This window comes from Haliotis asinina, chromosome 3 (assembly GCF_037392515.1).
Source record: "Haliotis asinina isolate JCU_RB_2024 chromosome 3, JCU_Hal_asi_v2, whole genome shotgun sequence".
Taxonomy (NCBI): Eukaryota; Metazoa; Mollusca; class Gastropoda; order Lepetellida; family Haliotidae; genus Haliotis; species Haliotis asinina.
Genome location: NC_090282.1, coordinates 25475501 through 25502699, shown reverse-complemented (window position 1 = coordinate 25502699; position 27199 = coordinate 25475501). Strand labels below are relative to the sequence as shown.

Sequence of the window (27199 nt, the reverse complement as noted above, 5' to 3'; positions counted from 1 at the left end):
TTGGTTTTGTTTTTGAATGTTTGTCTGGAAGTTAAACGTCACACTCTGCAATATTCAAAGCTATCACTGACCTCACACACACTGATTTTCGCATTTGGTATAGGGTAATCTATCTACAAAGTCACCAAACCTAACCGCACGATCCCGTTTAGACGCGTCCCACGACAAGCAGGCCCGGGTTACTGAATACCACCTCTAACATGGATCGTCACGGGCATTGCATGTGTAATCCCACCTCTGGTTCCGCCTATGGTATCAAACATTTCTTTCATTTATGAATTACGTGTGAAACAAACTGGACATACATTGCCAAATCAGTTTATTTTAAAAAGTTCACTGTGGACTTTGGTTCACCCCGGGAGAACATGAAAAAAACGCTAGATTTGGGATAAGGTCGCGGAAATATCGTATTTTTATAACTCTGCATACTACTTATCAGTGAAAGGGGAAGCAAGAGTTCTCACTGAGAAACTGTTGAGTAGCTACGGAAGTCAGTTTGCCCATGTATGTATACTGCATGACATGTACATAGAGAACTCTCATTCTTATGTTTATTGACGCTTCCCCTACACGTCAATAACCCGAAACACATTTTAAAGATCGACCTTTCACACACATATTTTAAAGGACACTAGTAATACTGGAAAGAGCTTTATTCTGGCAAATGAAACAACGGTCATGAGTATGGACATGTCATAAGAGAACCAATTAAGGTATCTGTTACTGTCGCACATGTTACAGTTGCTTTTTCACGGCAGTGTGTTGTCTTTTGTATAAACTTATTTTGCATGGAAAAGGTTTTCATATACCACCAGCATGGTCTTAGAAACGATCAACGCTGCGCAAATACAGCTCTGTCCAGTTGGGCGAATTGTAATCTTACCCTAAAGGGGCCTCAACTGGCAGGTGCGCGACGTCATAGATTATAGTGTAATACGTCAAAAACCGCCATACTAAATGTTTTCTGACGTTTCGTGCTGCAGTGGGTTGCACTTGTGCCCAAACTTGTTCAGTAGTGGATAATATCATAATGCAGGCACCACGGAAAGAAGTGAAGTAACTTCTCGGCTGCTGTAGAAAATGGTTTGAGTTAACTCTTCATTGCGTTTGCTCTTCGACCGAACTCTTCTTGATGCCACCAGTTCCTGAGACTGAGAGTCTGACATTCCAATTTCCATTCGCGATCCTAGCTGTCACCGGCACCAAGAATTGAATGTTGTTTTAGACTTGGGGGACTTGATTTCCGTAGATTGTGGTCGTGCAGTCGCACCAGTGGCTGTTAGAAATGTGTGACAACATTCAGTTATTCTGTGGACTCTGCCGGATCGGCGCTTACTCGGTAAGTATACTGGGCAATCTGAGCTATGGCCGATATGAACAGTTATACGTATACGTATATTAGCCTAGGTAGTTCAAAATATTTCGGCCATGGAAGTTGACGTCCTTTGTTTTTCATATATTTTATGCATTTGACATTTGATTTTTGAACATGTGATATGTTTGTAGTTTTCATAAAGGAAAATAGCTGTCCAGGAAAGACAGCCATTGTTGAAAGGCAGTAAAGGACTTTCTTGCCCAAACAGGGATAGGCAAATATTCCCTATCAATAAATAACATAAATTTCAGCCTGAACTGAAATAAGTTGGCAGGATATGGTGAACACACTCCAAGAATATTAGGGTATGACATTGTCAATAACAAGTTCAATAACAAACAGAAGACCCAGGATGCTGAAGTCCAACTCATGTGGTGTTGGTATATTCATACCCACTTGATCTGCCAATATATACTAACGATAATACAGATGTGTGCCCCAAACATATATAACAAAATAGAATTCTATTCCATCCCTGTACTAAATAATATTTCATGGTTTAATATTTTGTTAATGTGGTTAACCAGCCCAGCATGCCTCCGCCCCCGCCCCCGCCCCCGCCCCCGCCCCCGCCCCCGCCCCCGCCCCCACCCCTAGCCACAGCCTCAGCCCCAACCCCAACCCCAACCCCAACCCCAGCCTGCATTGCCACATTTTCACGGATCCTCCATCTCTTTTGTTATAGTATGACTGATCCCTTGTAAATGGTGGTGAGGACTACCTAGATATAAATGGCACTCTAAACTCTCTGTAGAAGGTTCTATAAGAAGATGTGAAAATTGTCAAGAATTGTTGCTAATTTGTTTGACACTACCACTTAAGAACGGTCATTACCCATGACATCACTGCAAGGCAACAGCTCTGTAATTTCCACAGCTATTAGTGGGTGAGATGTTTTATATTTAGCTGCAATAAGGGTGTGGACGTAAAAGTACAAGAGTTCTCATGAAAAGAAGGTGAAAATACAGAATGACCAAAGAAACATGACCAATGGCCATGACTGTGATTCATTCTTCTGAATAACCTGCTGGTGCCAGTTAGACAAACTGCATATTTAGTACTTGGCATTTAAAACATGAAGTCAGTTATTGTTGCTGTGATAATTGCCAGGACAACCCAAAAGAAATCTGTGGAGGGATATTTTATTAGTTCTTGAACAAAGTTCTTAAAAGGTAATTATGAATGTTTTCATCTTGTTTTTGTTTGTTGATAATGTTTTTAAATAAACTATTTGTAACCATGTGACAGCTTTGTCCATAAGTAGACTTTGAGGCTTGTGTTTCCTAAACAAAGATCAAAAGGTGAGAATTTTGAAAGTTTTGTCTCTACATACTGAAATGAAGAATTGTTTAAAGTTTAAGTACAAATAGCAAAACACAAAGTTAAAATTCAGAGCCAAATATCTTTTATATGAAACAGATGTTTCTGTCATCAGACACTTAAAGGTCACATGCAACGTAAAACACAACTCTGCAGATTCTGATACCTTTAGGTATGCACTTACCAAAACAAATCATCAAAAATACCAATTCAACCTATGAAGTTGGAAAGAAACACACTGAAAAAAGGCCAGCGAAATCGGAGTTCAAACGATTCACAAATTTTCCCCCAGCACTGGGTGGGAAAAGTGGTTACTACAGCTATTCTGCGCTCATAACGCAGGAGCAGTGAATAGGTTCACAGAGCTTGACAGTATGCCTGCCCGGAGTATGAGGTCGTGAGCAGTAGTTTAAACTTGGTTGTGTACACAAAGAAGTAAATAATCTACTCGTTACATAAACAAAAACATGTTGGTTGTCATAATTAGACTCTGTCACGGAGCAAATTCAATAACTGGTTTATTGACACCTATATGTGTGCCAGCCTTTCTGTTAATGACAATATGCAATTCACAACTTCAGTCATTGACCACATCCAATTTGAAATTAACACCTATCGGGCTTATACGCCATAAACAAAGAACCGATTAAACGCATCAGCAAATGAACCAGTGGCCAATGACAAGGCGTCGTTACATTTGAGTGCACACCCACCAGCTCTGACTGGGTTCAGTATCGCAGCTGCTTCGTTTCAAGGGCAGTAAACGCAAGTACAAAATATTGCATTTTTTATTTACAATTATATGCTTACAATTTTGTGTATTTGTATTTGTATTTTCTCAGCCTCTTGAATACAAGGGTGAAATATATTATATTTGGGATGGCTTTTTCTTAGTAACGTTTTCAGAGACCTGTATATTTCATTAAAAGGGTTTTATGTTTTTATATACCCTCATCTCAGCAGCTTAATAAAATTTCTGATGCATGACAATTCTGTCACAGACTGGAGCATGTTTTTATTATGGTAGTGATAGACTAAATGTGGTAGATATGTGAAATCCTTCAGTGATGTTTTCTTGATGTTCTTCAGGTATCGAGTACCCAAGAATGACAACTCTTTATGGATAATCAAAGTTTCAGTATAGATACTTCAGTGTTTGCTCAGACTCAGAAAACCTGCTTATTTGACAAACAAATTATCTCAAATAGGAAGTAAGGTTTGAAGTCTGCATCACTGTTCACACTTCGCTACTGGAATAATCTACCGGTAGTTGATTGAAAGAAAACTAAATGTTTGCCAGTTAGTTCATCAGTGCTGTTTAAATATGTAATCTGCCTTACCTTGTATTTTGTCATTATTAAACAATCACAATTGATGTTTTGATGAAATTGACTCCCAATAATTCACCCATGACTCCCTCTCATGATACCAGGGAGTCATGAAGACTCCCTACATTTCTATGTCTTGGCCAAACACATGCTTATTCTGTTTCATGCATAAATTATTTGCTTAAGAATGCTAGAAGTATCCGTCGGAACGTCGCTATTGTACAATATAAAAGTTGATCATCCATAAAGACTTGTCATTCCTGTTACTTCCAACTTCCAGAATGCCTCTCAACACTTCACCAGGTATACAGTTTAGATCAGTAACTTTACCCTCAAGTTCCCATGCATAACAAAACAACAAATTCAGAATTATTCCTGAAGCATACACAGATATTGCAGGTTGTTTAAACAAATATCACAATGCATTCATTCGCCATGTTCCGACCCGTGAAGGTCCCGGGGTAGAATAGGCCTTCAGCAACCCATGCTTGCCATAAAAGGCGACTATGCTTGTCGTAAGAGGCGACTAACGGGATCGAGTGGTCAGGCTCGCTGACTTGGTTGACACATGTCATCGGTTCCCAATTGCGCAGATCGATGCTCATGATGTTGATCACTGGATTGTCTGGTCCAGACTCGATTATTTACAGACCGCCGCCATATAGCTGGAATATTGCTGAGTGCGGCGTAAAACTAAACTCACTCACTCACTCACTCACTCACTCACTCACTCACTCACTCACTCGCCATGTTCCATTGTTCAATATTTATATGAGGGGAACAAACAACTATTTCCAATTGGAATTATAATATCTTAGGAATGCATATTTTGTATTCAACAGTTGATCTGTACTAGGATTTAGCACAAATGTTTAGGTTTGGAATCTATGTTCATGTACAAAAGGTTATGCAACATGCACTGTCACAAGGTTCTAACTTATTATATGTAAGTTCATTTTTCACTTCAGTCATATTTGAATTAATATATTATAGACAAAATTACTCAGACAAAGATGAGTATTTTGGAACTAATCCACAAACAAGTGAATGATATTTGGACATTGTCATATATATGTATATTACATGAAGAACAAACCCAGTATACTTTTATAGCCACTCAGATTATTATCATAATCATAGGTGGTGCCAGTTATGCTGTTAGACTCATGAAACATGATGCATTGAACTTGTGAATGTTACATAAATAGGTTGTGTTTGATGTGTGACACTATCAACATCCGGCACCCGCCTCTCACTGGGACTAAAAGTCAAGTGACTTCATGCATGTGCTATGTAGTAAACATCTCCTCAAACTGCTGAGCCAGAAAGCCTGTAACTTCACATGTTTATTCAACTGTTATCGCATCAAACTGTTGTCGCCCTAATTTGCCCAAGAACATATCCAATTCTTAATAAGTATTCTCCAGCATGCTGCTTAAAATCTCACAAAATTTCTTTCTATAAACATCTCTGAAACTGAGGGAGCTGAACTTTGCATGCTTCCCTTTATGGATGAAGAAATTTTGTTCTAATAATTACTGGTTACCATTTATGTGTAAAATACTAGAGTTATGAAAGGAACTATTGAAAAGTTCTGTTCATTAGCACACAGTGATTATCGACATCTTAATGGTGAAGTTGACGGTGGTTATTGTGACACCAAAGGCCCAGATCCATTCCCTGTGTGGGTACAATGTATTAAGTTCATTTGTGGTGTCCCCCCACTGTGATATTGCTGGCATATTTCTAATGACATAAAACCAAGATTACTCACATAGAGTGGCAGTCCACATGGAAATGTCACCCATCCATCTTGCAGTTCCCACGAACAGACGTCATTCTGAACACTATATTGATTCATCTGCTGAGATTCTCATCTAATTATTTGACATGTTTTCTTTGTCATCAACAAGGTGTAGAGAATCTCTAGCTTAGTTGTGAATAGTGCTCGATATTATTTGCCATTTTATCATTTGTGTGCAAACATTTCCTTCTGCTAAACAAATTTCTTAAGAGCTTACCATTGCAATAAGGTTGTATAAGACAATGAAAATTGAAATTTGATTTGGCACATTTTACCCACATTTTTCTTTTTACGTTTTTGTCAAAAGAGGTTATTAATGGGATTTGGTCTTCAGGCTCATTGAAGTGGTTGATGTATGTCATTGAGTCCCAAGTGTGTAGATCGATGTACATGATGTCAGTCACTGGATTGTCTGATCCAGACTTGATAAGCTATTGACCACCATCATATATGTGGAATATTGTTTGAGTGTGTTTTTTTAACTGCAAAACACTCACTCACCCACTTGCTCATTTACCAGAATCAAGTATTTTCAAACTGAAGGTGAAATTTCAGTTTTAAGCCAGACCAATATTTTTCTTGCCATATTTGTTCAAGAATGTGAAAAAAAAATAATTAAAATTAATTTTCACCGCTCAAAAAATAAAATCCAAATGTTTTTATTGGCTGAAAATGTAAACTTACAAGAAAATACTTTTTGGGTGCTTTTTCACCACTATTCAATTTATAAATTGCCAAAAGTAATATGCTTTGAGTAAGTAGAAGGAATATTACCTTGATTGGAAATTTTATTTTTATTTTTTTCCTGCCTACCTTTAGGTTTTCAGAGGGCAAAAATCCACAAAACAAGAAATAAAATTGGTCTGGCCTAGGAGTATTTTGCTATTGCAGAGGAATATTAGGTTACCATGAAAAAAATCGTTCAATAATTGTGAAAGAATTAACCTTTTGTTTTGAAGGATTAGTGATAAACTGATTACAAATACTTTCAGTTGTTGTAGACCTGTTAAGATACAGGTTAGAATTGATCTTCAGTAACCCTTGCGTCTTGATTATGGTGACTAACGATATAAAGTTGCCTGGTTCACTGACTTATCTTATTCAGGCTTAATTATTTACAAACCGCCACCATATAGTTGCAATATTGCTGAGTGCAGCATAAAACTACTCTCTCTCTCTCACTCACTCACTCACTCACTCACTCACTCACTCACTCACTCACTCACTCACTCACTCACTCACTCAGTTGTGAGCATCAGCCATCTTAGTTCATGAAACACATCAACAGAAATTGATGAAACAAGTTCTCACTGAGTGACAGAATGGGTGTTCCCTCATTCCAATCATCACTCTTCTGGCTTCATTAGATGAGTGGTTTCAAATGAAAAATATTCAATCTTTACTTCCATCAGAAAACCGCTCTCAGCACAAAGAGTGAAATCCTTCATTTCTGTTATCTTTGATTCATGATTTGACTGCATTCAATTATGGTCTCACCATTGCAGTATCGATCTATTGCTTGAAACAGGCAAACCCATGGGACACAATGACACCACCATCACTTGTCACCAACAAGGCACATACCTGGCTCATGGCATCAACATTCAACAACCAATCAAAATTGTTCTTCTGAACATGTTTTTTGTATTATATACTCTTACTAATCTAAAGAATTGAGTATTTTCAACCAGAGTTTCATGTAGTTATTAGATAATTAACACTGATAAACATATAAATAAAAATGCTTCTCAATAGACATGCATTTTTAGTTATTCTTATATTGCTATTTTGTTGGAAGCCTTCTATAGACTTTCAACACTCAACCTGGTAAACTCAGGCAGTGGCTTCAGCTGTAATTATATATGTATATATAGGCATCACTTAACATATGCTAACGCTGTTGTAGAGTTCGGGCGCCACAAGGAATTAATATTTGAAGTCAATTTAGTTAAGTAAAGTATGCATGGTATTGTAGACCTATTGGGTTTTAAGGTTTTTTTTGTTCTCCCAGATTTGTAATTAATTGAGTATATGTGATTTTTATTCCATAAAATACTTAAATCCTTATCTGGAGCTCTGATTGATAAACTTGTTACTGTAAAGGTTATGATTGGGATTACTCATATTCATAACATGTTTTATATTTGCTCCCCTTGTATTCGCAAATGTATGGGTAGTCCACTGTGTTATTATTTGAAGCAAGCCCATTTCTGATGTCCGCCACTATCAAATGGTTGGAATATTGCTGAACGTAGCATAACAACCTCAGTCAATCAATCAATCAATCAGTAACAGTAATATTGCTGGAAGCAGCATAAAACCCAACTCACACACTTACTACAACCTTATAATGGCCCCTTTTCATTTAAGATGAAGTCCTGGTATACCTTACAGGAAACTAGGCTTTAATCTAATGTAAAAGATGTTTTTCTGAATATCAAGATAGTGGGAAAGAAATCATTATGCACTTGTGCATACCCTGTTGTATGTGATACTGTACCCTATACATCAAGCTATGTACTGGGGATAATGTCACTGACTGCATTGAAATCATGGCTAATCGTACCTGTGGGTTCAGGAAGTTTATCATGATAGCCTGGAAAAATTATATACTTGATAATGAAGGATGTCATGGGATATGCAGTATCATAATGCACAATAACTACAGCTGAAGTTCCATATGAGGCGTGTACTCCCATTGGAGGTGCAGGTCTGAGTACTGCACAATGGCTTTAGCTGTGTACATGAGGGTTCAGGGTTAGAATATAATAGGTTGTTAGAATGATGTGCTGGTCATAAGATATGATCAAATAGATCCAGTAGTCATTTATTGTGTGTGGATGGATTTGGTTTCAGTGGGGTAGCCTAGTGTTTAAAGTGTTTACCCATCACGCTGAAGACCGAGGTTCAATTCCCCACATGGGTACAATGTGATGCCCATTTCTGGTGTCCCCCGACATGACATTGCTGAAATCCTGCTAAAAGCAGGATAAAACTAAACTCAAGTACTCATTCATACCTCAGCATTGCAGATGATTGGTATCAAATATTGATCACTGGATTGTCAGGTCAAAATACATTTTCCAGCATCTTACAGTTGGCATATTCTGAGTGATGCTTTAGATTAATTAACATACAGACGAAACTGATGTGTTAGTATGACTGTAGTGTGACACGAGATTGTTCCTAGCGTGCTTCATCTTGTTTGAGTGACTGAACTTGGTGGGAGGCTGCACAATAGGAAGTATTGCTGGAGAACTGTAATTTCAGATGTGATGCTAAATTTACTGCTTTGTTACTTGTACTGGTGCAACCCAATATTACAAAATGTAGCCTAATCATGAGTCGGACTTGCACTGGGTGCTAGTCAATTTTTGAGTGGGCTCCTAAATAAAACATCTAAATAATTCAGTAGTATATTTCTTTCATTACATATTACTATCAAAGCATTTCAACAAGAATTGTCTGGTGCAACTAGGTGTTTATCTAAGGTTGCACCTGTTCCAAGTAAGTTAACATCTCTTGAACCAAGCCCTGAGTTACACATGTCCTTCAGCTGGTTCAGTGTTGAGTGAATATTTTACAGAGTGAGGACACATTAAACAGGGACCTATGTGATTCCAACTTACAGTCTGTTTGATTTCATTTGAGACCAATAAATTACTGATTAACACAAAATGTAATAATTGCAACAAAACCAAATTTTGCAATCACTTAAAACTGGCAGATAAATTCTAATGGTTTGTCTCATAATTTTGGCCATCAAAATAGAATATTTTGTACGCGGGTTGACCACTTGTTTTCAGAACAGCCAGGTAATCAACAAGTGTGTGCATTGAAATTTCAATTTCACTCAAGCAGCTCTTAGTCCAATGATGCCATCTCACCGAAGACATCCTGTTATCATGTCATGTCTTCTAACATTTACTGTTCATTGTTCATTGTTTATAGATATTGAAGTCTCCCCCAAATAGGTGTAGATACATTTCTGTTGACATCAACATAAATATACAAATATTGATCGTTATCATGGATAGTTATCAGTTAAGTACATGTATCAGCTTCATTCCTGAAGTTCACACATATTCATTTACCTGAAAATTATGTGTAAGACAAAAATGGAAAAATCTGTTTAAAGTCTCTACACATTCGCGTTCATGGCATTGTGTAAATATGTTTTAATCTATTATCATGAAATGGTAATTCATACTAAAATTCATTATTGATTGTAACCAGTACAAGCAGTACATTAGCATCCAGATATTAGGAAAATATAAATACAGAATATTAGTTTCATCATGTATCAGTAATACCTTAGGCCAAGACTCCTGTCAAAAGTAGTAAAACTTATCTCACAGACATTCTATTGAAAAAGGTATAAGTTATGACCACACAATTTCAGAGTTAAATACCTAGCCTGGGGTAGTCAGAACTCCACTGTAAGACAAACCATTCAAGGATTGTGTCCAGACAGTAATTATAAACTGCTTTGATGAGGTAAACATGAAATCACCTACATTAAAATAACATTATGCAAACACCAGTTAAGGGTCGTTAAAGATCCAGCCCAGAGTAAGCAATCAAGCATCCAGTAAATGTGCCAACAAGATTAATGCCACTTAGAATAGGATTGAAAGATTAAGTACCCCGCCCCCTGTCTGGTCATTAAAGTTGTTCTGGTAGGCCACAGCCCATTTTAAACTAAAAATGCTTTATGGTTCAACTTCTTTATTATACAAGGTCACCTTGTTGAACCATAAAGCATTTTTAGTTTGATTCCACCAACTTCTAAATGCCTTTGAAACAACACCCCATTTTGTTTATCCTGCATTTCACTGGCTATTGTAGGTTACACCCATTTTTGTATCAGTCAGCAAACCGTAGTCTTTGTATTGTTTCAATCTTTGTTAAATTTAGTCTCCAACACAGGTCAGCTCTAGCCCTCAGCCCAGAGGGTTGTACAGAGTCTCTGTGGCCACCCTTGTTATTCTGTTTCTTGTAAATAAAGTTGTAATTAGCTTCTTGTGACTTCAGACTCTTTGCTGAGTTAATTCCCCCAAGCAGACCAGCAGATAAAGGATTTCACTGGTACCCTCACTTGGTCCCTAGACCCATATCATAACACTATATACATATATTTGTTCTTTGTACTGACTTGCATTCATCTCATGAAGGAACAAGAATTAGCTCTGAAACGTGTAAAGAATGAAAAAGAAGTTGTTATCTGTAAAATGTCTTGTATTCATATTTAAAATCTATTTTGAAAGCTGATGTTAAGTGGAATTTTGTTATGCTTCGTTGCTAAGCAGTAGTGTAATGATGTATGGCAATACAGTATTGTATGACAATACAAGGGTCACAGTACAATAGATCTGTTTACAATTCTTTCATTGTGGTACATAAAAGTGGTTGCTCTACTAGTTATATTGATGTGAAAACATGGATGATAACAGAAACCTTTCAAGAACTCATTTATGCAGATTCTCTCGATTTTCCTGTTTATAAATAGCATGATCTTCGCAGTGCTTCGTCGTAGCTTATGTTTATTTTGTCTCTTATCACTATGATACAATGAGAAGCTCAAGTCCTTCCATTGTCTGTTTCTTCCTTCCTGGAGGCTGATGAGATGATAAATGTGATGTGTGGGAAGATGTCTTAGATATGTCATACTTGTGAGGTGTCACTCAGTGGGGTAGCCTAGTGGTTAAGGTGATCGCTCGTCACGCCAAAGACTTGATTCGATTCCCTACATGGGCACAATGAATGTGTGAAGCCCACTTCTGCTGTCCCCCCATCATAAACTGGTTGGAATATTGTAAAAAGCTGTGTAAAACCATCCTCACTCATACTCATCAGACCACTCCAGATTGTTTTAGTCGGGCAGATTCTTTTAGACCGACTCATGACACTTTAACCACAAAATGCAGTCTAAGTAAACTTCGTCTCAGTGTATTTCGTTACACTCCACCACTGAGTCTAACAAAACCTAGTAGAAGGTCAGGTCAGGTAACCTTTGAGCAACCAATGACAGTCCAATCAAATGCGAGACGGTTAAGTAGATTTAACCAATCAGACAACGGCCACTATTTAGGGATCGGAGGTACTTTCAAAATATTCAGGTCACCGACACAGATCTCTCCACAAACAAAAATAAGCATATAACAAAGTTATTTGACCTGTAGTATATACACTTTGGGGTTTCTGTTGACATGGTTCCCATTAGCTAATATTTCCGCAACATCCTTGAATATTGTCAAAAGCACTATTTTCAGCGACTGTTTACTCACTGTTGTCATGGCTGTACGTACACTGTGTGCATCACCCGAAAGCGATCGTATGCTAAATAGTTCGGTTACGGCCCTTTTCGAGATGAAAAGTTCAAAAGGTATGTGCAAATGTGCACTCTCGCAATTTGGTAAGCTAAGTTCTGATTGGTCAGTCTCAAAGGTTACCTGACGCGACCTCCCATAAGGTTTTGTTAGACTCAGTGGTGGAGTATAACGGAAAGTACTGAGGATAAGTTTACTTAGAATGCACAGAATGGTTAGTAATGCATATATCTACAAGTTTGTATATCACTGATAAGCAGCAGTACCAATCTGGATATGAAAAACAAATTTGTAGACCACAACATTGATTTTTATCCCCCCGACATGTAATGCGGGGGGATATAGTTGATGCCTCGTCTGTCCGTCCATCCGTAATCATTTTGTTTCCGGAGCATAACTCAGAAATCGTTCAATATTTTTAGACCAAACTTGATAGATATAATAATCTCAACCTATAGTTGTTCCTTTTGCTAATTACATAGTTTTGGCATTTTTATGTCATTTTTTTTTTTTTTTCCCATGGAAAATTTTGGTGTTAGTCTAATGGTGGGATGGGCTTTGTTTCCAGAGCAGAACTCATAAACCCTTCAATATTTTTCAGCAAAACTTAGTAGATATATCAGTCAGAACCTAAAGTGGTGCCTTTTGCTATTTACAAGTTTTTGTGATTTATTATTTTCTCGGTTTCCATGGAAACGTTTCAGACATAGTCTCAAAAGTGAGAGGTTTGTTTAGTTTCCTTAGCACAACTAGAAAACTTCTTAATATCTTTCAGCAAAACTTGGTAGAAATGTGTGGCAGACCCCAAAGTGGTGCCTTATTCTATTTACAGGTTTTTGTGATTCATTATTTTCTCAGTTTCCATGGAAACGTTTCGGACTCACATTGACAGGTGTGTTTTGTTTGCAGAGCAGAACTTAAAAACTTCCCAATATCTGTCAGTAAAACTTTCTAGAAATGTGTAGTAGACCCCAAAGTGGTGCCTTTTGTTATTTACAGGCTTTTGTGATTTATCATGCTTTTGGATTCCATGGAAAAAATTTAGACTTTGTCTCAAAATGAAGTGTTTGGCTTCGTTTCCGGTGCATAACTCAAAAACTTCTTAATATCTTTCAGCAAAACTTGGCAGATGTGTGCAACAGACCCCAAAGTGGTGCCTTTTGCTATTTTGATTTATCATTGTCTGGGTTTCCACAGAAACAATTCGGACTTAGTCTCAAAATGAAGGAAAGGGCCTCAAAAATGGAGAAAAGGGAGCAGAACTCTCAAAACTGTTTAATATCTTTCAGCAAATCTTGGCAGATACTTGAGGCAGACCACAATGTGGTGCCTTTTGCTATTAAAGTTTTGGCATTTATATTTTTCATGATTTCCATGGAAACGATTTAAACTTAGTCTAAAAAAACATCAAGTAACCTTCAAATGACTTGTCCTTTCAAATATGTGAGGGCTGGGGTGGATATGTCATCTTCTGATGACTCTTGTTTTAGTATCTCTGCTGGTTGGGACACCTTTTCAGTATCCAAGGAACTATTTGTTTCTATCAGTATTACATACATTCAGAGACAAAGCGTTTGTGTAAAGATCTCACACAGGTGACAGTTGTACATGTCACATATTTCCATGTTATAGTCTAACACATGTATTTTGTTATGAAGACAACTTGACATGTCTTCATCAGTTATCTTCATCAATGGTAATGATGGTGTGAAACTGTTTAAGGTTCATTGCTATTGCTAAGGTGAAAAGGCTGAGATTGTTTTGTGAAAGAAGATAAAAAAAATGGTTTTGGTGAGAATATTTATGCTTATATTTCAGGTATATCGCCGATTATGTTGCAAGAGCAGCCCAGAGACAAAACCCAACTTTAGTGTGATCTGTATTGGGTTGACAGGGGCTGGGAAGAGTGCCCTGCTGGCTCTACTCAGTGGGGACGAGTTCCACAACATTCCACCAACCGTGGGTAAGTCCAGAGATACCAACCTCTACGATTGTATCGTAGTCGCTACGAAATTTAGCTTCAAACTATGCCAATACGATTCCACTAGAAATCCTACAAAATTTGAACAAAATGCATTAAAATTCGGATATGTAGACAAAAACGATGAAATACATTTTTGGACTTACGTATCATCCATTCATATTATTTAATGACATATTTGAACTGGAATGATTGCAAGCAACAAACGTAATTTTAGGGAAGCTGATTTCAGTACCTTTGCGATTTGACACATTTAGTTCCGGGGAAATAATTTAACCATGTGACCGTAATATAATTCATATTTTTACTCAGAATCCATCATGATTTTGTTTATTTGGTTAACTACTAATTTTATGGTCAAATTACTAATTTTGAAAGCTGAAGGTACTATTTGCAAAACCTTGGGGTTGGCATCTCTGTAAGTCACTGGCAACAATGAAAGGGGGTGGGGGGAGGGGGGGGGAGGACTAGGAAGATTGCCCTGCTGGCTCTACTCAGTGAGTTCCTCCACATCCTACCAACTGTAGGTAAGTCACAGTTGGGAGGGGAATAGTGGTGCCCTGCTGGCTCTACTCAGTGAGTTCCTCCACATTCTACCAACTGTAGGTAAGTCACAGTTGGGAGGGGAATAGTGGTGCCCTGCTGGCTCTACTCAGTGAGTTCCTCCACATTCTACCAACTGTAGGTAAGTCACAGTTGGGAGGGGAATAGTGGTGCCCTGCTGGCTCTACTCAGTGAGTTCCTCCACATCCTACGAGTAGTTCTACAATATTTTTCCTACTACAGGCAAGTCTCTTGGTACTTGTATCAGGGGAGTTGGGGTTTGTGTGTATAGAAAGGTGAAATATTGCAATGGAGGAACAAGGAAGTTTAACACTGTTTAGATGTCTTGTGTAGTATCAAATAAGTAAAGAAATAACAAATGAACAATATAGAACAAATCAGCAATTTGGATCTCAGTCACCGATGATGTTGCTTTGGTTGGAAGTGACTCCACATGTTTTAGAATCAAATCAAATCAAATCAGCTGATCTTCACTGTCTCCTGTATTGCAGTTTTAATAAAGAAGAATTTCATTTGTTTGGTTATCCTTTAATGTAAGTTACAAATTAGGCTCAGAAATGGCCCTATACTGAAAACAATTTAATCCAAATAGGTGGTGATAAGGATCTACCTTAACATATACTGTATTTCCTATAAGTGCTGGGACTCATATAAGAGGAGGAGGGAAAGCAGTGGCTTAAGAAAATAACTAATTACACCTAGTAAGCCCAATAAACGCCTGATAAGCGTCATGTCTGGAAGCCCACTGAAAAATAAGTACCCAGGTGCTTATTAGATGAAATACGGTATCTTTGACATGATGCACATGCAGTTACAGACAGAGACTTGGCCATGGTAAAATGGAAGTTACAAATGTTGGTACAAAACAACATATTGTCGAAGCGAAGAGTTTAGGAAGAGCATGTCCCAGAAGGGTGACATTCTCATTACTAGGTGTCAGTGGATAAATACGGGGCATAGACGCCAGATGCTTGTTCTATACATATGTCCTCAGAAGGAGATGAATATGGATCCGACATCAGATATAGGGTAAAAGTTATAATATTATCTTGCAAAGTTCAGCGAAAACACACTCTTTCACAAGTGATCAACAAAATGGTTTCTGTGGGCGGGACATAGTTGTAGAGATGGTTTGGGGCTCTGTATTTCACATTTCTGAGCTCTAACAAGATTTCAGTGGGCAGCTTAAAGCATTTTCCCCCCTTAGCTCTGTCTGTGCTCGCAACAAAAAATATTGTTTCCGCCACAGGCAGTCAGTTGAGACAACCATCAAAAGTAGAAATGATCTGATCCAGTGTTGGATATCTAAAGTTGGGAGTGGCGGTAATTGTTGCCCAACTCCAAATAAACGAGATGAAATGTGTGAGCGTGTTCACAGACCTGGTTCGGTACAAGTGCCAACAGGGAAGGAAGCCATTTTAGTCGATAATGGTGAAATGCCATGCTATTAGTGTGGCTCTACAAAAATGTCCATCTACATTCTGACACATGCAAAATGTTTTTGATTGGAAATATTCTGTTTCGTCAGCTCAACATAAAGCGTATTTTACAGCAAGAGGCCATCATTACCGTCCTTGTATTGGTGAAGGCTGAAGTACCTCTGCTGCTTATTGTGTTATCCTTGTGGTATTGGACATACAGCTTCTGTCCTAAACTTGCTGTAATCAATGAAGTGAAGAAGCTGAAACTTTGCGTAGATGGACTTCTTCAACTAGCTTCGGACAAATTCACTCCAGAAATTAGTGTGCAGCAATGTCGACCAATGTCTCCAAGTTCTGTAGATGATGTAATCAAGCGGGATGTATGGTGTTATGATGGTGTTCATGTTGAATGAAGGAATGGTGTTTATGTTAAACGTTGATGAATCTTTGGTGTTCATGTTAAATGACAGGATGATGTTGAATGGCAAGGTGATATTTTTAATGACTTGATGGTGTTTATAATGTTGAATGATATAATGGTGTTCCTCATGTTGAATGTCAGGGTGATATTATTTTTAATGACTAGATGCTGTTTATAATGTTGAATGATATAATGATATTCGTAAAGTTGAATGGCAGGGTGATATTTTTAATGACTTGATGGTGTTTATAATGTTGAATGATATAATGGTGTTCCTCATATTGAATGGCAAGGTGGTGTTATTGATCACTGGATGGTGTTCATCATGTGTAATGTTAAGTGATTTAATTATGTTTTTTTTTCAGGTTTCAGTATCAAAGCGCTCATATTTGAGGACTGCATATTGGACGTGAAAGAACTGGGAGGTATGTAATAAATTGGAGGTTTTATGCAATTTGCACAGTTGTATAGAATGGATGCAGAAAAACAAAATGCTGCACCCTAGGAGATGCACAGATATACTGACAGTGTACTTGCAGCACACCAAGAGTAGTTCTATGTCATTCTAGGCTCTGAAGAATTCTGTAAACATACTGTACACTACACCACTTCAATGCAAAGCCCTTGCCATCAGGGACACTCAGAATCCCCTGGGCCTTCAAGTTTGGTATTCCATGTAAACCCCTGAAGTTATATGTGTATTTAGTGATACTAGAAAAGATTTTGATATATTTGATGCATCACCTGCATTGAAAGCCTGTGAGGGGTCCATGGTCAGATACCATGCTTACTTCCACTTGGGGATTCCTGGGAGAGCTCAAGTCCTCAGTATTCTCTCCTGATCCAGATTTTGGGTCAGTATAGACCCAGTTCCACAATATTGCAGACTGTAGTGTAAAACAGTAGGTATTTAAGGCAGATTAAATGACAAGTGAAACTTAACAGCCAGGAGCTTCATAAACTTGCTTCTAAATCTGCACATTTGATATACTGCACTTAAAGCAGTGATGCCGGTAATATGATTTGGTCTTTAGGAACTCATGCTTGTCATAAGAGACGGCTAACAGGATCAGGTGGTTGGGCTTACTGACTTGGTTGAAACATGTCATTGCAGGCCAACTGCATAGATTGATACTCAATTTACAGAATGCTGTTACATTTAGCTGGAATATTAATAAGTGCAGCATTAAACAATAAACCAACCAACTGATAGTGTTGACTGACTGGATAAGCTTTGTCTTTATGGAATAATGAACAAGCAACTAGAACACTGTTATGAGGTGCGAGAGATGATCCCATTTGACAGGTCTCTCATTACCAGGCGATGTTGATGAGGTTATACCCAGCAAGTAAACATACATCCAACACGAGGGAACATATTGTTTGTTGATGGCATGCTCCACCAGCTATCATAAAGTATTCAGGCTCTTGTGTTTAGGCTGGAAAATTATTACTGCACTAGGGAAATGTGTCTGTAATGGATCTGTAGAAAGGCCAAAAGAACAATTTGCTGAGAAGACATTAAAATTACTGCTTGGTGATTTATCTCATCACTGAAAATGGAAGAATTTTTGGTTGGTAAATGATCAAGTCAACAGGAACATGAATATACTAGGGTGGGGAAGAAACCCAGATGCATGGTCTTGTCCAAGGGGCACAACTCCTCTAAGCTAATTGCTGGGCCTTAGTTGCTGGGCCTCTACTTCCCCTAAGACTGTGTATGGTGTGGTTTTTATTTAGTGAGAAAGAAATGGTGATTGTGTTATTCTTAGAACTTGGGACCATTGCTGGTGTTGCCCTCTGTGATGTTGCTGAAATATTGCGATAAGATGCATAAAACCCAAATCAGTCAGTCAGTCTTCAGACTTTGGATACAAGAATATGTGGTGTTATGTAGGGGGCTAGTAAAATGTGATAATGTCCTGTTCCTGTAGAGGCAGATAATAAACAATGGTTAACAAGATTTCATGTATGATTTCATGCATAAATGCACCTCTCCATATCAGTATTGTTACTTGGTTTAATCATAGTGCGTAGCCAGAGGATGGTGCTGAAGTAATGCAGCTAAATAGGTGTTGACTAGTAGAAGGCAATCAGTACACACATGTCAACATATGTCTGTTGTTGCCTCGTTTATGAGGTCTTGCTGTATGTGCTGTCATCAGCTGTAAACATGTCACATTTACAACCCATTGTCTACCTTAAAGTACATGTATGCAAGGCATACTAATCTCAGACTGATTGTCCTAGATATGCATGTCTGTTTATGGAGCATTATTTGTTCATGCCACACATACATTCTGTCAGGGGTACACAGATGGCCCAGTGGTCGTGGAAGCCGTAATTCACGTCTCTGTGACCGTGAAGATCCGGGGTAGAATAGGCCTTCAGCAACCCATGCTTGCCATAAAAGACGACTATGTTTGTTGTAAGTGGCGACTAACTGGATCAGGTGGTCAGGCTGGCTGACTTGGTTTACACATGTCATGGATTCCCTGTTGTGCAGATCGATGCTCATGTTGTTGGTCACTGGATTGTCTGGTCCAAACACAATTATTTACAGACCGACGCCACATAGCTGGAATATTGCTGAGTGCAGCATAAAACTAAACTCACTCACTCACGTCTCTGTTACCTGACTATGATGTAGCTTGTCACATGGAAATATCTAGAAACTAGTGTGTGGAACTTCAAATCACCGTATTTGAGTTAGTTTAATAACTGATGTATTAGCTTTTATATCAGTGGCTTGTGTGTCTCTGATAAATAGCATCAAGGATTCAAAAAGCTTTCACACCATTTCACTGACTTCTTTAAGTCGCATTTCTTTTCCTAATGGCATTTGGAAGCTGATTTCATGAAGAGGGACAATTTTTATGGATAGATAACTTCATAATTGTAGTAGAAGGAATTCAGTTTAAAATGCTTCATAGTTTTAGAAAAATACAGAATGTGCAAACTTTAATAAACATCCCATTTTTAAAAAAAAAAATGAATGGAAGTTTTGTCAAGTTTTCCTGAGTTTCTCAGCCTAGGGTGCTTGTGGGTCTCACCTATGTAGTTAACTCACACCAACATCATAATTCAGTCGCATCAAGATATAACTCTGACCCCCTTACAGCTCAGATGGCTTAAACACTTGAACTATGCAATCAAGTTATTGTGTTAAGTGTTAAGCCTTTAAGCCTTATGTGTAACATCGCAAGTCTAAAGAAAGAACATACTCTACTCAAAAAGAAGTTCAGCACCACTCTATTTTATAAACGTGACACATGTTTAGTCTGTCTTGAAGTATTGTTTGCAAGTAATAGCTGATAACATCTTGTTTCACAAGAAAGGTTTCTGCTCCAGTGTCATGAAGACAAGTGTAAGTTTATCATGAGACTTAACTGCTTTTATTCTAAAAGAAGAACTGATAAGCCTTATATAGGCATAGGCTCATCATGTGACTTGATTTTTTTTATTCTAAAATAAGAAGTTATAGGCCTTATGAAGGTGTTGGCTTATGATGTGACTGGACTTCTTTTCTTCTGAAATAAGAACTTACAGAACTTACAGAACTTATAGTGAAGGCTCCCAAATGTAAGCATGTTGTTTTGTGTAATTGTACACTTTTACTTGTACAACTGGTACACTTAGGTGTAAGACAATGGAGTGACTTTTAGTTCTCCTGGTGAGGTTCAATGATCATGAACCATAAATGGACCTATAAATATATGCTCAAAGTGAAACAGCACTGGTACTTAAGAGGTTTTGATATTTTCTCATTGAAAGTTAAGCATTCAGCAAAGTAGTCTTATCTTTGAAAATAATAATGCTATCTGTGGTTAAAATGTACATTTTGTTTCAATTGCTGTAAAATGAATTTTAATGCTAATTAATGAGACTTTTCATCTGCTTTCAAACAGGAGGGGAGAATGTCCGTCCATACTGGGACCGCTACTTTGAAGGCAGCCAAGGAATAATCTTTGTAGTGGACAGTGCAAGCTCGGAGGAAGACTTTGCTACAGCTAAGTCTGAGCTGAACAAGGCGTTGTCCAACCAGTTCCTGCGAGGTCTGCCACTGCTGATCTTAGCCAACCACCAGGATGTAGAAGGAGCCAAGTCTGAGGCTGAGGTATGAGGGGGATAGCTCTTTTAGCTTAAACCCAGTCTGTAAGCCTATTTCTATTTCTGTTATGAGAATAATGTTTTTGGTGGAAAAAAATGTGGTACTAGGCATCAGCAAAATGGAGACAATAAAATGATGATAAGAATTGTCTTTTTCTGTAAAATGTTCAATGTGTGGAAACTAAAGTCCACTGTATTTTTGGGACCCATGAAGGTCCCGGGGTAGAATAGGCCTTCAGCAACCCATGCGTGCCATAAAAGGTGACTATGCTTGTCATAAGAGGCGACTAACGGGATTGGGTGGTCAGACTAGCTGACTTGGTTGACACATGCCATCAGTTCCCAATTGCGCAGATCGATGCTCATGTTGTTGATCACTGGATTGTCTGGTCCAGACTCAATTATTTACAGACCGTTGCCATATAGCTGGAATATTGCTAAGTGCGACGTAAAACTAAACTCACTCACTCACTCACTTTATTTTTGATGTTAGCCAAATTTTGTTAAGTTTTTGAAAATATATGCTGTTCAACATGTTTATTTCTCAATTTGAACTTGGAATTCAGATGATTGTCATATATCTTTCACATCAGTGTAATTTCTTGTGGTTACTGAATATGTTGAAATTTTTGCTTATCCTGACTCATGCTTAATTACTTACTCTCTTCTTCCTAGCGACCGTAGTGGAACACCTGAAATCCCTTGAAATTCCCTTCTAAAAGAAGCAGACGTACAATCACACTCACCCAAGTATTACCTCCCTTTTCCCGCGCACATGGTCAGCTGACCGCCATGCTACTTCACTCGCTCCCTATCACCCAACAAGGGCGGCTGCAGGCACCTGGGGTCCCGTATGCGGCAATAAGTTTGTCATCCTTTCGGTTTTTCTAATTAAATTTGTGCTTAATATGGTTTTTGGCTTGTATGTAATTGTTATATTTGTTTTTATAGTACAATTTTGTAATTATAGTGTCTATTTCTAACACATATTTCCTCAGCTGAGACTAAGTCTCAGTTGACAAAATTGTGTTTTCAGTGCAGATTACGGCTGTCGGCGGTTGACCCGCACATACTTTGCCTGGCGTGTAAACCTTCATGTTCTGCTCACATTCATTGCATTAAATTGTCTGAAGCAGAATTTTTGTTATATTTATGCTCTGTTCATGGACGTGCTCGAGACGAGCAACATCGGCTCACATTAGCCATGTCTAAGTCAAGTGAGATAAAGTCGGGTAACCAGTTAATTGTTGATGCGGAGATTCATTCCAGTGAGAAGCCAGTCGTATCTCCACGGTCGTGTCCAGGGTCGGGCAAGTCCCCTCCCAAGACTCAGAAGAGATCATCTGTCGAGACAGGACCATCTCAGACCAAGGAAATTGAGAAGTCGAAGTCGTCATCTGCGAGATCATTGCAGAATCATCCCTCGCAGGTAAAGAAGTCATTTGGGGAGGAGATAGTCCCCTTAGAAGAATGTCAATATTTTGACAAGTCTCCGTTAATGATACGGGGTGAAGACACGAAGGCTATAAAGTCATCAACCCAGTTCGTAATAGATTTTACAAGGTGTAAGACAAACTGGACACTACTACGAGGCACACCTAAGTTTAGCAACCCAGTAAACGAGGAAGAGAGGATGATCCTGTCAACATTCGTTACGTAGAGGAAGGATCAGCAATTTATGTCTGAGTATTTTGCTTCTACCACTGCGGGAATTAATCTACTTGGTAGGCAGGGACTCCTGTCCCCCTGCCACCTCATTGAGTGAGAATTTCATAAAGCCCTTGTATCAAGCCCCATGGTCTGCACCTACGGTATTCGATGAAAGGATTGAAGAGGTAGCAAGATCGGTTACTCAAGATTCAAGGGAAGTTATGATGATAAAATCCATCGACACTTTGAATTCTGTCCTTAAACAGGCAAATCAACATTACACTAGAAAGTCAAGTTTTCAAAGGTTGAATGAGCAAGGGACAAGAAATTCAACTATAGAGGGGAGAAATCGTTTTCTTCATTTCGTCGCCCCTATGAAGGAAGTAAACGTTCTCAGATGTCACGAAGATGGTCCAGTTGCAGTGGAGGAAATAAACGCTGAAGATCAGGGTCGGAACGACTGGAGTTTTCCACCCTCAGCCGTTCCCATACAACCGTCTCCAGTTAGTGATTCTTCGAGATGACTGCAACATTCCACTGCATACTACACTTTCAATCACAAGAGATGATGGTATTATCTTCGGTGGAAAACGTTTCGACACATCTACCTGGAAGACAATTTGTCTACATCAGCAAGCCTAAATGCTAGCAAGGGTATCACCGTTTGAACAAGATTTCACATTGATCAGTTATCTGCTACACCGGTGATGTCATGTCTACAATCTGATTGGTCGCCGAAAGACAATGCCCTGCAAGGAAAGCAGGTGACATCACATCTACAATCTTGTTGGTCTTTGAGAGACAGCGCCCTGTGCAGAATGTGATATTATTGTTCCAGTATCAGGAAGTTGTCAGTGACTTTCAATGCTGGAAAGATGTCGATTACACACTAAATTAACAGTTTACAGCATCATTTGATTCGCCAGGCAGCATAGAGGTCTTCTAACAGTAGTCTCAACGTGGCCTGTCACAAGGATTGCAGCAATGAATGACAGCTCCTGATCGGACAGGCAGTCAGCTATAAATAGACTTCCTGCAAATGTCAACACACTCATAATGAATAGTAGAGAAGATCTGGAAATGAAGAATGACGTATCTTCACGGCATACAAGTTCTTCATGAGAGAAGTTAACTCAGTCTACAGTTGGACTTCACTGTCAGACTACTAACTCAGCTCGGATGGAATGTGAATCTAAATTCCTCTGGATTTGATTCATCACCACATGGAAATACACGGCTGTCCCAGAGACAAAGTTCAAGTTGATGTTAGAACAAGTTCAACTCTCTCCGCTACCATTACGACAATGTCAATGTCTACTCGGGCTGCTCACGTCTTCTCAGGATATGATCAGAAGAAGACGCCTACAGCTATGTCTATGACAGCGATTCTTGAGTCACGGTTTCACGTCTTAACCGGTTTACGATGCTGGACAACTTGAAACCACACCCGCTGTGGGGAACTTACCAGTCAAATGTTTGTGCAGGAACTTATCTGTTACAGTCGGCATCCAACAACCATTTCTATGTCTTTCAAAGGATTGGGTGTCCATCTAAGCAACGAGTTGCAGCAGGACTCTGGAAGACGGAAGATCAAACTCTTCTTATCAACCTGTTGGAAATGAAAGTGGTGATTCATGCTATCCATCACTGGTCAACAACACTGAGTGACAAGCTACTGATGATCCACACAGACAACTCAACAGTGGCTTTCTACTTAAACAAGAAAGGGTCTACTGCGCCTGATGTTTCAACTTTTCGACATGGTCAACAATATGAATCTCCAAATAAAAGCATCTGACATACCAGGAGTCTGCAACATCATGGCATACGCCTTATCTCATCCTCTTCGTCCATCACTAACAGAGTGGATGCTGCTTCGAGAGGCGTTTTAGTTAATCAGCCAGACGTTTGCATTGCTGCAATTAGACTTATTTGCAACAAGGTTCCACAAACAGACTACAACCTTTGTATCACCGGTACCAGATCCGTTAGCCTGGGCAACAGTCGCTCTTAGCATCCCATGGGAAGGACTAAAATGCCTTCGCATTTCCCCTTCCAGTGCTGCTACCAAAAGTCATCAAGAAAATAGAACAGACCAAGAGGCTGACTTTGGTCGTGCCTTACTGGCTAATGAGACATTGGTTTCCACCACTCATAGAGGAGTTTGGACAACCAACACTACAACTACCAGATTGCAACCCATCTGCATTCCGACTTCACGTGTGGAACGTATCAAAATCTGTTTAAAACACAGGGGATACTCGATGAGAGCAGCGAAAACAGTTACCTAGCCTTACAGAAATCCACTCGCACCCTTTATGATGACAAGTGGAAGCGGTTTGAGACATACGCCAAGAAGAAAGGTTTCACAGCGATGAAGGCAGCTTATCCGCAGATAACAGAATATTATGTCACCTGCGACATTCCAGAGGTTTAAAAGGTTCTACGTTATCTTCATTCTTGACAGCTCTAAGCTCAGTTGTCACCATGGAAACGGAGACCAAGCTGACTAAAGTACCCGAGTTACTTGCCTTGCTACGCTCTTTTAAGTTGGAAGATCAACAACGTAGATTTAGAGCTCCAGCATGGGATCTAAACATCATAGTCTAACATCTCACAAGTGATGCGTATGAGCTGCTTGCTAACTGCATTTGAACTGCTAACTCAGAAGACGCTGTTGTACCTGCCTTGGCTACAGCTGCACGAATGTCAGAAATTCATGCTCTAGACTTCAACCACACGAGCTTTGATGCAAGTCATCAGCAGACAGTTCATCTGGGTCTGCGATGGCATTTTATTGTGAAAAATCAACTGCAAGGTCAGACAATTCCACATACCAGCACTATCTTCAATACCTAGACCCCATGATACTCAAGATTTATCATTATGTTCAGTCAGAGCATTGAAGATATACATCACAAGTACCAAGTCTAGAAGGCAAAGTTTCAAGCACCTGTTTATCCCTATATCTACTGAGACACTTACGGAAGTATCCCGCAACACTATCTCAGTGTGGATCAGAGCTGTTGTATTGAGGGCCTTTTAAAGCAGCAAGATTGGAACCTCTGCGAGCCTCCAAACCACATGGGAATTGCTCTCTATCAACTATAATGGAGGGCTGCTTTTGGAAGTCAAACACAGTGTTTGCCAACCACTACCTACAAGAAATAACCACGAAGGACGTCTCTGGCATTCATCAGTTTGGGCCTCTTGTCGTTGCTCAGCAACTAACAGTTACCCGAAGGCGCTGAGTTCGCTCACCCTTTTTATCACGTGACTTGTGAAGCTAGACACTCTGTGGAGTATATGGTGGAAAGTCCATCCACACAGTTTAAACAGACTAGCATGAATGATTATGACCCTGTACTTGTAATGAAGATACTTGTACGAGAAGAGGGGTTGAAACAAGTCTTGATTGCTATATCTTGACATTTAGTTACATCAGAAACTAGCAGGACGCTAGTTACTTCTTGATGTCATCACGTGCCAGTCAACAAAGTCTTTTATGGAAAACAAGTTTCGTCGGATTCTGTAAGCAATTAAGCATGAATCAGGATAAGGAAATATATGTAATTTTCTGAATAAAATGGATATTTTATATTTATCCTGACTCATGGCTAAAGCCCTCCCAGCCACCCCTCACAGATACGCTGAATACTCGCATTCTCATGTCGGGCGATTACAGGAGAGAGTGAAGTAGCATGGCGGTCAGCTGACCATGTACGTGGGAAAAGGGAGATAAACTTGGGTGAGTGTGATTTTACGTCTGCTGCTTTTAGAAGGGAATTTCAAGGGATTTCAGGTGTTCCACTACGTTCGCTAGGAAGAAGAGAGTAAGTAATTAAGCATGAGTCAGGATAAGTATAAAATATAAATTTTATTCTCTTTTTCTGTTGTCATTGAATATTTACATATATGCATGAAGAATCTTTACATCCAAATCATGATCTTGTATAACCTTGATTATGAAGATCGTAAGAGATTTCATCCTTTTATGAAATAAATCAGTTAGTATTTTAATCTATGTATGTTTCAACCAGTTGATTATGTCAAATAATTACACTGACTTGGTTGACACGTCAGTGGATCTTGTTGATCCTGTCTGGGCCAGACTCAGTTATTGGCAGAATGCTGCTATACAGCTAGAATATGGCTGAATGCAGTATTAGCAAGAAGCATATGCAACGAACAGATCCACTTGTTCCAAGTCCATGTATTTCCTGATTGTTTTGTAGATTGCACAGTTCCTGGAATTGTCTTCCGAAACTGGAAGGAGGCAGTGGATGATCCAGTCCTGCTCAGTCGTCAACAAGCTGCAGGTGGAAGCAGGATTTGCTAATTTAAGGAAAGTGCTTCTGGGAGGCAAAGTAACTGCAACTGAAAACGGTGCTTCAGACGTGAACCGAATTTAGTCCTATGACAATCACCATGGTAACCATCGTTAGACAAGGATCACCCTCAGACTTGTCATATCTATGCAAATAAGAACCTTATGGAATGGCAACATACTGGAAGATTCTCATGGAAAATAATTAGAGAAATGAGACAGAGAGGAGTTCTTGAAACCAGTTGTCTTCATGAGAGTTTTGATTTTGCCTTGATTGTGTCATAAGTACTTGTAAGGCATGAATTTTTAAAAAATATTATTGAGTTTTTGTATTCTTTAGTTTTTTCTACATTTGAGATGTAAGCTGTGCTTCTTTTTTAAAAGTTTAATAAAACCTCAACTTGCTTTTCTCGTAACTAATCACACTAAATCATATGACTGCAGTTTTTGACATCTGAAGATTTGTTTTCCATGATAATCAAATGTCAGTGTACTTGATTATTTTCAAAATAGTGAAGTCTTTAGCTTGTTATATGAACTGGTTCATTGCGTTCAGACACCTGTTTAGA

The 27199-nt window shown here is 38.9% G+C and overlaps 1 protein-coding gene across 1 annotated transcript; it reads left to right on the top strand.

Annotated features, from left to right (window-relative positions):
- The first annotated feature begins 1106 nt into the window (after positions 1 to 1106).
- On the top strand, positions 1107 to 26926 carry LOC137276699 (ADP-ribosylation factor-like protein 15). Its single transcript, XM_067808320.1, has 5 exons — positions 1107 to 1339; positions 13975 to 14119; positions 16909 to 16968; positions 20452 to 20660; positions 26539 to 26926. The coding sequence occupies exons 1-5, from the start codon at positions 1286 to 1288 to the stop codon at positions 26713 to 26715; spliced, it is 645 nt and encodes a 214-aa protein (XP_067664421.1). The 5' UTR covers positions 1107 to 1285; the 3' UTR covers positions 26716 to 26926.
- The last annotated feature ends 273 nt before the right edge of the window (positions 26927 to 27199 follow it).